This window comes from Limanda limanda, chromosome 12 (genome assembly GCF_963576545.1).
Source record: "Limanda limanda chromosome 12, fLimLim1.1, whole genome shotgun sequence".
In the NCBI taxonomy this organism is placed as follows: Eukaryota; Metazoa; Chordata; class Actinopteri; order Pleuronectiformes; family Pleuronectidae; genus Limanda; species Limanda limanda.
This window is the reverse complement of record NC_083647.1, coordinates 21129100-21141205: the sequence shown is the minus strand read 5'-3', so window position 1 is coordinate 21141205 and position 12106 is coordinate 21129100. Positions and strand designations below refer to the sequence as shown.

At 46.7% G+C, this 12106-nt stretch overlaps 1 protein-coding gene across 1 annotated transcript in view; it reads left to right on the top strand.

The window, feature by feature from the left end:
- The first annotated feature begins 1956 nt into the window (after positions 1 to 1956).
- The window catches only part of sptb (spectrin, beta, erythrocytic), a 35211-nt gene continuing 25061 nt past the window's right edge, over positions 1957 to 12106 (top strand). The window contains exons 1-3 of the mRNA XM_061083064.1: positions 1957 to 2107; positions 11663 to 11814; positions 11919 to 12092. Of these exons, the coding sequence (XP_060939047.1) occupies positions 1963 to 2107; positions 11663 to 11814; positions 11919 to 12092 (471 nt within the window). The 5' untranslated portion in view covers positions 1957 to 1962. The remainder of the gene's footprint in view (positions 2108 to 11662; positions 11815 to 11918; positions 12093 to 12106) is intronic.

The following is a 12106-nucleotide window of genomic DNA, read 5'->3' as shown; positions in this document are numbered from 1 at the left end:
GTGTGTGTGTGTGTGTGTGGGGGGGGGGAGTTGCCCTCCCCTGTGTGACACGATAAGAGAGCCATGCTGCACCCAGATAGAGCTATCAGAGCGGCTACCCTCCAGCCCGCCATTCCACACTGAGAGAGCACACAGACACACTGCAGTGACGCACACAAAATGGTGATGGCGAGGGGCTCGGGGGGGCGCCTGGGATCGGTGAGACCTCTGTTTAAAAATATACATGAGACACAACAGAGATTTGAGACCGATTTAATTCCTCCACACCGGGGCTGGTGGATTAAAACTTTTTTTTTAGCTCAGACATAAAACTAAACTGCAGCTGAGAGGATGCTTCCTCCAATCAGCATCAAGTTCCTGCTCTGGAGCTGCGAGTGTTTTCATGTTGATGAATCAGATGATAATTTACAATACTAATCTGTTGAGCTTTATAATAAACTTGAGATAATCTTATTCAATGTCTTTGCTTTTGAAAACTCCTAAAACCCAAATTTACATACAATTTACATTATCTTGTGACCCTAACCCTAATCCCTGAGGCGATTAGTAAAATATCAAAATAGTTGCAGCTTAAATTTCCTGTCGATTAACAAATAAATTGTTACGTTCCTTCCAGACAGAATCCTGAGGAAAATAGAATCAGCTCATCATAAAAAGCTCTTGCTGTCATTTGCTTTATGGCTTAAATTATGTGGAGTTACGACAAATGTCATTATTTATTTTCTGTTTGGATTTTTAGTTCAAACGTCGTCCGGTTCCCAAAAGTATCTCAGTCAGATTCCTCAGTTCTCAGTGATTTGTGTGACACATCTTTCATTGATCTATTCTGTTACATGTGTACATTTATACTTTTATTCTTAAAGAGACACAACTGCTGTTAATATTCCTTCTTTAAATTCTAGATATTACATGATTCTTATCTGTCATTCAAATATCAAAAATCTTAAAATAGGCAAATCTTCCCAGTGTGTGTTTGTGACGGAGATTTAAAATTCCTTCTTGAACTCAGATTTAAACGATCACAGAGAAACTTTCTTCCTTCAGCGGATGAATGTTAAATAAAAAATAATCAATCGAGTAACATGAGCTTTATAATAAACTTGAGATAATCGTATCCAATGTCTTCGCTTTTGAAAACTCCTAAAACCCAAACAAATTTACATAAAATGTTCTTTATCTAGTGATAAGCTCAGGCTTTTTTGTTGAGTTAATCCCTGAGGCAATTAATAAAATATCAAAATAGTTGCAGCTTAAATTTCCTGTCGATTAACAAAAGACTCTTCATTGCTGACAGAATCCTGAGGAAAATAGAATCAGTTCATCAGAAAAAGCAATTATGACAAATGTCGTTAATTATTTTCTTTTTTGATGTATTAGCTCAATCGTTCGGTTCCCAAAAGTTATCTCTGTCAGATTCTTCAGTTCTCTGTGATTTGTGTGACACATTTCAGACAACATTGATCTATTCTGTCACAAGTGTACATTTATATTGTTATTCTTAAAGAGACACAATTGCTTTAAATACCTCCACATCCTTTTCTGTCATTCAAAAATCCAAAATCTACAAATATGCAAATATTGTCAGTGGGTGTTTGACAGAGGTTTAAAATATTGATACAAACAATCACAAAGAAACTTTCTTCCTTCAGCGGATGAATGTGAAAATAACCATCAACGAGTAACATGAGAATAAACAAACCACAGTATTGAATTGAATGAGACATTAAACCTATTTTATTGATTTCTGATAACTTTTGTTGTTATTAAAGTTGCATCACTGTCTTTACACGTGATGACTCACACCTCTGTGTCCTCCTGTGTTTCAGACCTCCGGTATCCCACGTCCATCCTGACATTTCTACCCCCCCGCTCATCTTCCTCGCCACCCAGAGCACCTGAGGACGCCGGCCGCCTCCCCCTTCCCCCCCCCCCGCCCACCCGCTCGCCACGCTGGCCTCCGCCATGACGTCCACGGACTTTGACAACGCGGAGATCTCGCAGCAGTACAGCCACATCAACACCCGCTTCGACCTCCGTGACGAGGAACTAGACAATGACAACTGCTCGGCCCGGCTGTTCGAGCGCTCACGCATCAGGGCGCTCGCAGGTGAGTGGCTGCATAGCAAACAGGCCGCCGCCTGCCCCCCCGCCCGCTCTGCCACACGTCCCAGAGACGCTGGCGTTCTAAGAGCCTGGGAAGGGCAGAGAAATGAAAGGGTGTCTGTTCAGATTCCACAGGGTTGAACAGACCTGAGTAAAACTCTGACCTTCACTGAAAAGCAGTCAAACAAAATGACAGAATCACATCCCGAGCAATTTACCCCTCAAGCCTCCCGACTCGGGCTCTGCAGGTGTTGTGTTGTGTGTTGTGTGTTGTGTGTCTGTGTGTGTCCCTCATGTTCCTCCTGGTGTAACACATTCCCGGGCAGCTGAGCCCTATGAGACTTGTGTGCTCGGACAGAGAAAGAGAAAACTTTGAGTTTTCCATGTTGAATCTTTAATTAAACCTGTGAAATATCTCAACATCTATTGAATGGATAATATAAACTTTCATGATTTGACTCCTAATAAATCGTCATCGTTGATCTTTTCATGTAGCGCCACCATCAGGTCAAAAGGTGGCTTATTATCAAACAGTGTGAAAATCAACCATATTTCCATTATCCTCAGCTGATGTTTATATACAGCCTGTGATATTAGCAAGTTTAGCAAGTTGAGAATGATATAAACTAAATAGTGTGTTTATGGGAACAGTCAAACAAAAATCACATCCCGAGCAATTTCCCCCTCAAGCCTCCCGACTCGGGCTCTGCAGGTGTTGTGTTGTGTTGTGTGTGTGTGTGTGTGTGTGTGTGTGTGTGTGTGTGTGTGTGTGTGTGTGTGTGTGTGTGTCCCTCATGTTCCTCGTGGTGTAACACATTCCCGGGCAGCTGAACCCCGGACACGGCTCCACGCCCTCCACAAGTCACTGGGATCGCTTGCACATTCCCAGCGTGTTCCCGGTCTGAGGGATCTGGACAGCTGCCCCCCCGTCCGCCTCTCATACCTCACATCTCTGGCATTTCTGCCTAAGCCGGTGGGCCGCGACCCACCTGTGGGCCGGGCCGCTCGGCGTTTTAAAATAGCAGCGTTTCTGAGGCGGAAGGAGGCGAGAGAGGGAGAGGAGAGAGGGGAGTTGAGGGTCACATGATGCTCACGCCTGAAGCTGCAGACACAACAGAGGTCACACACAAGGTGGAACAACACAAAGACCTGGAAAACTGACAAATATGGTCCTAAATGTTGAGGCCATTTAGTAACTTTGCCTTTGAAGTAGTTTAAATTTGACATAAATCATATTTATATCATTCATTATTATAGATTTGGCCTCGTTAATCGCTATGTTATAATTATTTACTCAGATTTTAGTCTCCACCGCCTCTGAATGGAAACATGTGGAACGTCTCTACTCAGTTGCTTGATGCTCCTCCCCCTAAAATACATTTACTTCATTACATGTCTTTGTACTTTATTTATTTTCAGGTACATTTCACTTTCACTCCTCTACATATATGAACTAGTATCTGTACTTGCAATGCGCACTTGGTCACATGTTCCCATTGTTTTTTATAATTATAAGTAATCAGTAGGAGGAGAATCGGTCACTGATCCAATCTGACAAATTGTGTCCTAAATATTGAGGCCATTTAGTAACTAAGCATTCGAGGTAGTTCAGATTTGACATAAATCAAATTTATATCATTCGTTATTATTCATTTGGCCTCGTTTATCGCTTTGTGATAATTATTTACTCTCATTTAAACTCAGATTTCAGTCTCCACCACTTTCTGAATGGAAATATGTGGAATATCTATACTTAGTTTCTTGATGCTTCTCCAGGTAGTAACTGATACTTTGTGTTGGGATGTAACAAAGTACATTACTTCATTACATGTCTTTGTACTTCAGGTACTTTTCACTTTCACTCCTCTACATATTTGGACAAGTATCTGTACTTGCAATGTGCACTAGAATCACATATTCCCATTGTTTTTTATTTTTTTAAAGTAATCATTAGGAGGAGAATCGGTCACTGATCCAATCAGAGCAGTCAGGTGTAATTAGACTCCGCCTCCTGCAGCAGCGACACTCACTGATAAAGAGGAAACACCTGAAAAGGCCTGGACTTGATAATGGAGATTACCAAAGTACTTTCTGTTTATTTCAATCAAAGTACTTTTACTCAGGTAGAAAAGTGAATGTGATACTTTTACTTCCTACTACCAGCAGCATCCTTCTTGCTTTCCAGTTATTGGCTCATCCACTGCTTGTTTGACCAGGATCCTCCAGTCGTTGTCTTGCAGGTTGGCATGGCGACCTTGATAAGCGCTACACCACAACTTGTCAATCCCAAACTCTGACTTTAACCTTCACTCACTTTGTTAATCATCTCCTTCTCATGCATGCGTTTGCTCGGGGCTGAGCAGCTCTCCTCCTTCAAAGTCTTTTCCCACCAGATCCCACGTCTCAGTCATTTGAAATCCTGGATGCGAGTGAGGAGGCGTCTGACAGGATGAGAGACGCTGACGGAGAAGGAATGTAGGTCGTGAATAGTCTTTAAAAAAAAAAACTGAGGAAACGATGAGTCACAAATCAAGAGGCGTCTGTTCTGATCTGTCGCTCGGAGCCACGGAGGGTTCAGAGGCAGAAGAAGAGTTTCACACGTGGGCGATCGAACTGTCTTCATCCCGTCCCGACCCCTCACACGACCTCTCCTGCTGTGTCTCTTTAACTGATGAAGACTTGTGTGTGTGTGTGTGTGTGGAGGTGTGTGTGATATTGTGTTAAGAGTGCTGCTGCTTCTTCACTGATGTTTCTGTAATGCAATCAGTGTTTCCTGTTAGTGAGAGAGAGAGAGAGAGAGAGAGCGAGAGAGAGGGAGAGAGAAAGAGAGAGAGGGGGAGGGAGACGGAGAGAGAGAGAGAGTGTGAGAGTGAGAGAGAGAGAGAGGGAGAGAGAGAGAGAGAGAGAGAGAGAGAGAGAGAGAGAGGGAGCAGATGAGAGGAGCTCTGAACGACACCCGCTGCTTATTTACAGCTTGTGAACTCAGGAACACGAATCTAGCCTTCAAAGCACACACACACACACACACACACACACACACACACACACACACACACACACACACACACACACACACACACACACACACACACACACACACACACACACACACACACACACACACACACACACACACACACACACACACACACACACACACACACACACACACACACTAACGAACGTCATTTACACTGCTCGTTATATAAGACTTTTTAAAAAGCCACTTTCCCTGGAGGTCGACAGTTTCTTGTTAGCACAGTGAATCACAACCGTGCCCGCCGCGTGTCTCAAACCCTGTGATGTCATCAGCGTGTGGGCGTGCCGGGTAACGTGAGGGGGCGGGGCCTGGGAGCAGGTGGACGTTTTGAAACATCCTGTATGCATGGCTGGAGCCGGAGGAACCACTCTGAACTGAGCCGACGGCTGCGTGAGCCCCCCGTGCCGCCCGGGAGCGGAGAGGCGCAGCGTCGTCACGGCAGCAGTGAGGAGAGAGTGAGAGGAAGAAAGAGGACTAGAAGAGAGGGAGGGAGGGAGGGAGGAGGAGTGAGCACGAGAGGGATCTGGGAAAGGAGGACAGAGAGCCAAAGAGACGGAGAGAAGAGGAGAGACGTGGAGAGCCCAGGTCCTCAGCCGGCTCCGGGCTGCGTGCTGTTGTTGTTGTTGTTGTTGTTGTTGTTGATCGGGGGGTCAGGATGAGCAGCCCGTGCCTGCTGAGCGCCGCCCCCCCCCAGCCCCGGCTCCGAGAGGTCAAGCTCAGCCTGAGGGCCGTCGGCCGGGAGACCACCAGCACCTCCCACCGCAGCAGCAGCAGCAGCGGGGGGGCCAGGGAGGCGTCCGGCCGGACCCTCGTCCCGGGCGTGAGCAGCAGCAGCCGGAGCAGGAGCACGCCGCCGGTCCACCGGGCCCAGAGCAGGAAGACCAGGGGGGGGGGCGGCAGCATCAGGCAGCCGGAGCGGGAGCGGGAGTCCCCCCCCGAGAGGAACGGCACCCTGCTGCGTGTCCCGGTCGTCGCCGTGGCGCCCGCGGGACTCGCACCCTTCTCCTCATCCTCCTCTTCCTCCTCCGCCTGCACCCCGAGACGTCAGCGGGCCTCTCGCTCTCAACCTCACCTTCCTCACCCTCACCCTCACCCTCCCTCCGCCCCCGCCCCCCCCATCCTCTCCTCCTCCTCCTCCTCCTCCTCGGCCAGGAGCATGAAGAAAGCGCGCTGGCTGAGCTTCAGCTCCTCCAACCTCTGCTTCAACTCGCTGCTGGACGGACGCTTCAGGCAGCTGCAAGGTACAGGGTCCTGCTGGCAGAACTCTGTGTGTGTGTCTGTGTGTGTGTGTGTGTGTGTGTGTGTGTGTGTGTGTGTGTGTGTTCACAGATGAGAAAGACGACACTTTTTCCAATCACACTCCTGTCTTCCCAAACTTGTTCTCTGTGTTGAGGCCGGGACGGGACAGAGGGAGGTGGAGGATGTGATCTGTGAGGCAGCAGCAGTAAATAGGACCCATTCTCCTCCATCGCTGTCGCCCTCTCTATTAAACACATCGAGCCCAGTCAGCGAGTGTGGCACTGCCCCAATTGTTCACTGACTTGACCCTGAATAATTCATGGGGAGAACTTCCTAAAAAGGTTGTGATGGTTTTCTCCTCCGCAGCCGTTCATCTCCACCTTGAGCCGGGAGCTAATTCTCTATCACAGAACAACGTATCTGTCACCGAACTCATCACCTGTTCTCCGTGTGGCCCTCGCTCTCCTCCAAACTGCTCTGCAGGAGAGTGAAAGTGCGTTTTCTCATCCGTTTGTCTCCTGGAATGATTTCCTCTCTTGACGCCTAAACACCCCCCCCCCGCCGGCGTTGTTAGCGTTATAAAAGAGCGGGTTCGCCGTCACTGTGGATTTTTGTTAGCTTGCACTATGCTTTCCAACTCCCTGATGACAGGAGTGCATTAGCGAGAGGAGGAAAATGGAGGAGACATGGCAGAGAGAGGGAGAGAAAGAGAGAGAGAGAGAGGGAACCATGCTTCTTTCTCTCCCCCTGCCCTTGCTGGATTTCAAGTATCGACTGATTCTGAGGACTGCAGACACAACTGATACGAGCAGCGGTAAACTTTTGTAGCTCTCCTAAATTGGAGCGGCCTTCGGAGCCAAGCGTATCGATCCACCAATCGCATATCCTGAAATTTTATTTAACGTTTTTTATTCATCCCCCCAATCAGGGAGATTTAGGAGTGAAGTCAGGTAGAGCAACAATAACAGAGCAACACGAGTGAGGGATGGAGAGAGAGAGAGTCAAGAGTTTTGCACATATTGATTTGGAGTATCCGTTAATGTCTTTGTTGGAAGTTAACACACTCATTGGTGTTGACTCTTTCTGCTGTGTTGGTTGCAGAAAAGTCCACATTGTTGTTGTTTTTGTTGTGACACAATCGACCTTTGACCTTTAAGCATCCTCCTGTCGTGTCTGCACATTTTCCACCTCAAGTTTTCCTTCCTCAAACTATTGTGAGGATGCAAACAGTTATTTTCAAGTATATGCATCTTAATTCTCATCTATTTTGCTCTTAACTTCATCCATAAACGTTGAAAACTCACGGATGTCCACGCAGCAGCTGCAGAAAGTGTTGATCAATGCAGAACAAAGCAGAACAGAGGAGGTGTTTCATGCACCTGCAGACCAGCCTGTACATATGGAGTCATGGCTGCAGGACAGGTAGCCCCGGCCCTGCCATGACTCGGGCTCCTAGGGACCACCGGGGGGGCCACATCCAGTAAGAGCTGACTGTGGGAAAAGACAGATCAGGACGTGTACAGGGAAAATCCATCAGCATGAATAAGTCATGGGGGCTTTCACTGGAGTCAAGGAGTGGATAAGAGATTCTACTCAGTGGAAGCATGTGAAACAGAGGAATGTTTAGTAATGCTTGTACTGATACGCGGGCAGGAGGAGCTGCGGAGGTGGAGAAGGGAAGTGACAGGAAGCTGCTGGTGGAAAAGGGAAGTGACAGAGGACAGTGACAGGAAGCTGCTGTCAGGGTTTGACTGTGTGACTGATGGATGATTTTTAATTCATGTAAAACTGCAGAACAAGCAAACTTTTAACCAGCACTGAGGCTTGGGTCTGTCCTTATAGACTGTGAGTGAGCCACTGCAGACACGACCCGGTTTATGAACTGTAACTAAATATGAAACGCTCATTTGTCTTTAAAACAAGACGAGTCACACGTTCTGCTCTGACAGGATTGTAGTGAAACTCCTTCAGCGAGCCAGGAACAAAGGTATCTTTCAAACACATACGTGAGGCTGCTGGTGCAGTGATTAGAGTTTATGTCAGTGTGGGATTTCTCCAACTTCCTCCCACAGTCCAAACAGGAAGCAGCTTTGCTTTACTGGAGACTCAGTAGAGTTAAGTATTAAGTTTAAAAGTACACGTCTGAAAAGTGATTCCTCTCAGGCCAGAGTACTTTACAGCAGTGTAACACAAAGTACTTGATAAATAGGATTCAGAGGATCCTTGAAAAGTTCTGATCTGATCTCATTGCATCACCAGCTTGTCCCGCCCTTACAGCTGTCGCCTAGCAACAGAGATACGGACTAAAAGTTCTTTGCTTGATTAAAAAAGTTTAAAAGATGATTTTACACTTATTTGGTTGAGTAGTGGAGCTATAAGATGGGTGGGTGGAGTCATAATCGACATAATCAATATTTAATACTAGACAGATTTTTTTTTGTGATCAAATTTTTATTGGGATTTGAAGGACAACAATCATCATCATTCAACAGCACATAAATAAAGTAATTACCGTATACAAACATAAGCATACCCATGTACTAATACTAGACAGATTTAAAGACGGTACATATATATATACGTAAACAACAATTTGAAAGTAAATGGTCGTTTGTGGTTCCACCTGGTTTGGTGGTAATTCCGTTTTGTAGTTTTTGTGAAGTCCTGCTAAAATAACACACAAACAAACTAGTTACAAACGACAGCAACACACTCCTCAGATGCTTTTTGTCGACCCACAAACACTCAAACATCCTCGCTGCTCCTAAAGAAGAATTCCACCTCGTATGAACGTTCTATTGATATGAAACCCTCCTGTGGAGTTCTGTGGTTAAACGGCGCTGAGTGTCCAGACGGATGCTGAGCGGCTCGATGAGGAGCGAGCGCTCAGCGGCTCGTCGTCATGATGAGCTCGTTGCTCGACTCTTCAGGAGACGACTCGGTCGACAGCGTCCTCTCCTCTTCCTCTTCCTCTCCTCCTCAGAGGCCAGCAGCGTCGGCCAGCAGCGTCTCCTCTCCAGGTCTCGTGATGTGAGATGATACCAGGGATGTGCATGTTTTCATTTCCTCTCTCCTCCTCGGAGAGCTGCACCCATTCAGTTCAGGGAGGATTTAGTTCTCGTCTGGTTTTCTGTTTCTGCTAAATCGACTCCGACGCTACTAATGGCTTAATTGCCTTTACTCTTTCATGCCGTGGGTTATCAACGTGGATGTATCGGAGCAGAATGAAGCATGATTTATTTAATCTGCACGTCTGCACCATGTGTTTTACATACAATAAACCACAGTCGGTTCTCTGAGACGGAGCTGCTGTTTACTGGGTCATTTGGATCAGTGGGGGGGGGGGGGGGGGTTGTAGGTAATCTGTCCTGCTCTATTTTCCCGGTTGAGTCTCTGAAGGCTGAAACTGAAAGCCTGCATCTCACTCCCTCCATCCCTCCGTCTGATCCGTCTTTCCCTCCGTCCCCTGCCCTCTTCTCCTCTCTTGTCCTCCTCCCTTGTTTACCTTTGCTCCAGTTTCCCCCCCCGACGCCTCCTCGTCTCTCCCTCTGTGTCACTGTCTCCTTCTTAACCGTCAATCCAATACCTTTAACTTTGTCTCCTCTTATACCACCACCTCCTCTTCCTCCTCTTCCTCCTCCTCTTCCTCCTCCTCCTCCTCCTCCTCCTCCTCCTCCTCCTCCTCCTCCTCCTCCTCCTCCTCCTCCTCCTCCTCCACCTCTTCTTCCTCTTCCTCTTCCTCCTCCTCCTCCTCCTCCTCCTGCTCAGCTGTTCTCTCCTTGTTCTCCGGGTCTGAATCATTTATCACACTGGTCTTTAAGGATGCAGTCCTTTGCACTCTGTAGTTTTCAGTGGTATTTGGGAGCAGGGATAAACAGCACTTGGCCCAGGAGGAACTAGAGGAAGTCACGTGACGCGAGATGAGACGTCTCATCACCAGTAGTTGACCTGATACACTATAGAAGCTGTGTGTGTCTGTGTGTGTCATGAATCATGTATCATGTATCTGTACTTTAGTACTAGTAGATACATTTCAGGTACTTACTTTTACTTTTACTCCGCTATACATCAGCAAATATCTATATATTTTATGAAGAAACACACACTCGGCAGGTACATTTAAAAGTAAGTACTGAATTACTTTTTCTCAAGTACAAAAGTTAATTTACTTGAAGCTTAAGTAATACTAAGTAATTTTACTTTTACTGGAATACTTTTTGGTCTATTTATTTATACTTTTACTTGTGTGTGTGTGTGTGTGTTGGTGTGTGTGTTGGTGTGTGTGTGTGTGTGTGTGTGTGTGTGTGTGTGTGTGTGTGTGTGTGTGTGTGTGTGTGTGTGTGTGTGTGTTTTTGTGTGTGTTTGTGTGGAGGGTCTTCCCACAGACAAACCAGGATTGAAATCTGGAACCTTCTCGCAGTGAGGCGACACAGTTTTTTGATATAATATACATTTTTAATATGTTTATATAATGATCATTTATTTTTCATGTGCTCCATAAGAACAACATCTATGGTTCTCGTCAGTTCTAGTTCTAATCTGTGCTTCAGTGGACTTGTTAAAAATCATGCAGGTGCTTTTCATGTGCTCAAAATCTCCCACATCTCCATTCACAGAAAGATCTAAACTGGTTTCATATCTGCTGCTGAGTGGGAGGCTGGTGAGCCGCTCAGTGAGATGACTGATTGAACGTGTGTCTCCATGTGCTCGTCCTCCCATGAGCCTCTGCAGCTCGGATGCTCTCACTCTCTCTGCCACTTTTCAGTCAGGGAATAATTGCAGTTGAGGGATTTTGGTGTTTCACCTACGCAGAGAAGCCAATCACATCCATTCCAGGGTTGTGCTTGTGTTTATTTTTCCCAGTTCACTGAAGCTACAGTAAGAATTCATTCAAATCCAGTAGATAAATCAGAGCAGCTGCTTTAAGAAGAGAAGATGCATCTCATATTTCTTTCATCACTGTGTTGTAGTAATTGCTGTTGCGTGCTGCATAATTCAGTCTGATATCTGTGTGGGTCTGTTGTGTCAGGAGGCTTCACACAGGAGCCAGAGTCTTATTGTTGAAGAATCCTGAAGTCCAGGTGCAGATCCTCCATCTCTGATATCCACAGACAAATGCTGTATCACAGATATTCCTCCTTCCTTCACTCTGCCAGACATCCGCCCGTCTGCAGCTCGACAGGAAATCCCTTCCAGCTCCAGCGCTGCTGCTCGGGAGCTGAGAAGACTTTTCATTATTCATGGGGCTCATGTTCTTTCTTAACTTTGTGCTCCTGTCAGATGAGCGCGAGGCGGTGCAGAAGAAGACTTTCACCAAATGGGTCAATTCCATCCTGTCCCGGGTCGGCTGTCGCATCTCCGACCTCTACCTGGACCTGCGGGACGGACGCATGCTCATCAAGCTGCTGGAGGTGCTGTCCGGGGAACGACTGGTAAAAACGTTTCTATTATACTTTGTAGACCTTCTTGTTTATTGTCCTTCTATTATCTTCTCTTTATGATCTCTCCCCCTAATCTCTTTCCTCCCTGTCTGCAGCCGAAGCCCACAAAAGGCCGGATGCGTATCCACTGTCTGGAGAACGTGGACAAGGCGCTGCAGTTCCTCAAAGAGCAGAGGGTCCACCTGGAGAACATGGGGTCCCACGACATCGTCGACGGCAACCACCGGCTCATCCTCGGCCTCATCTGGACCATCATCCTGCGCTTCCAGGTAAACCTCACTGA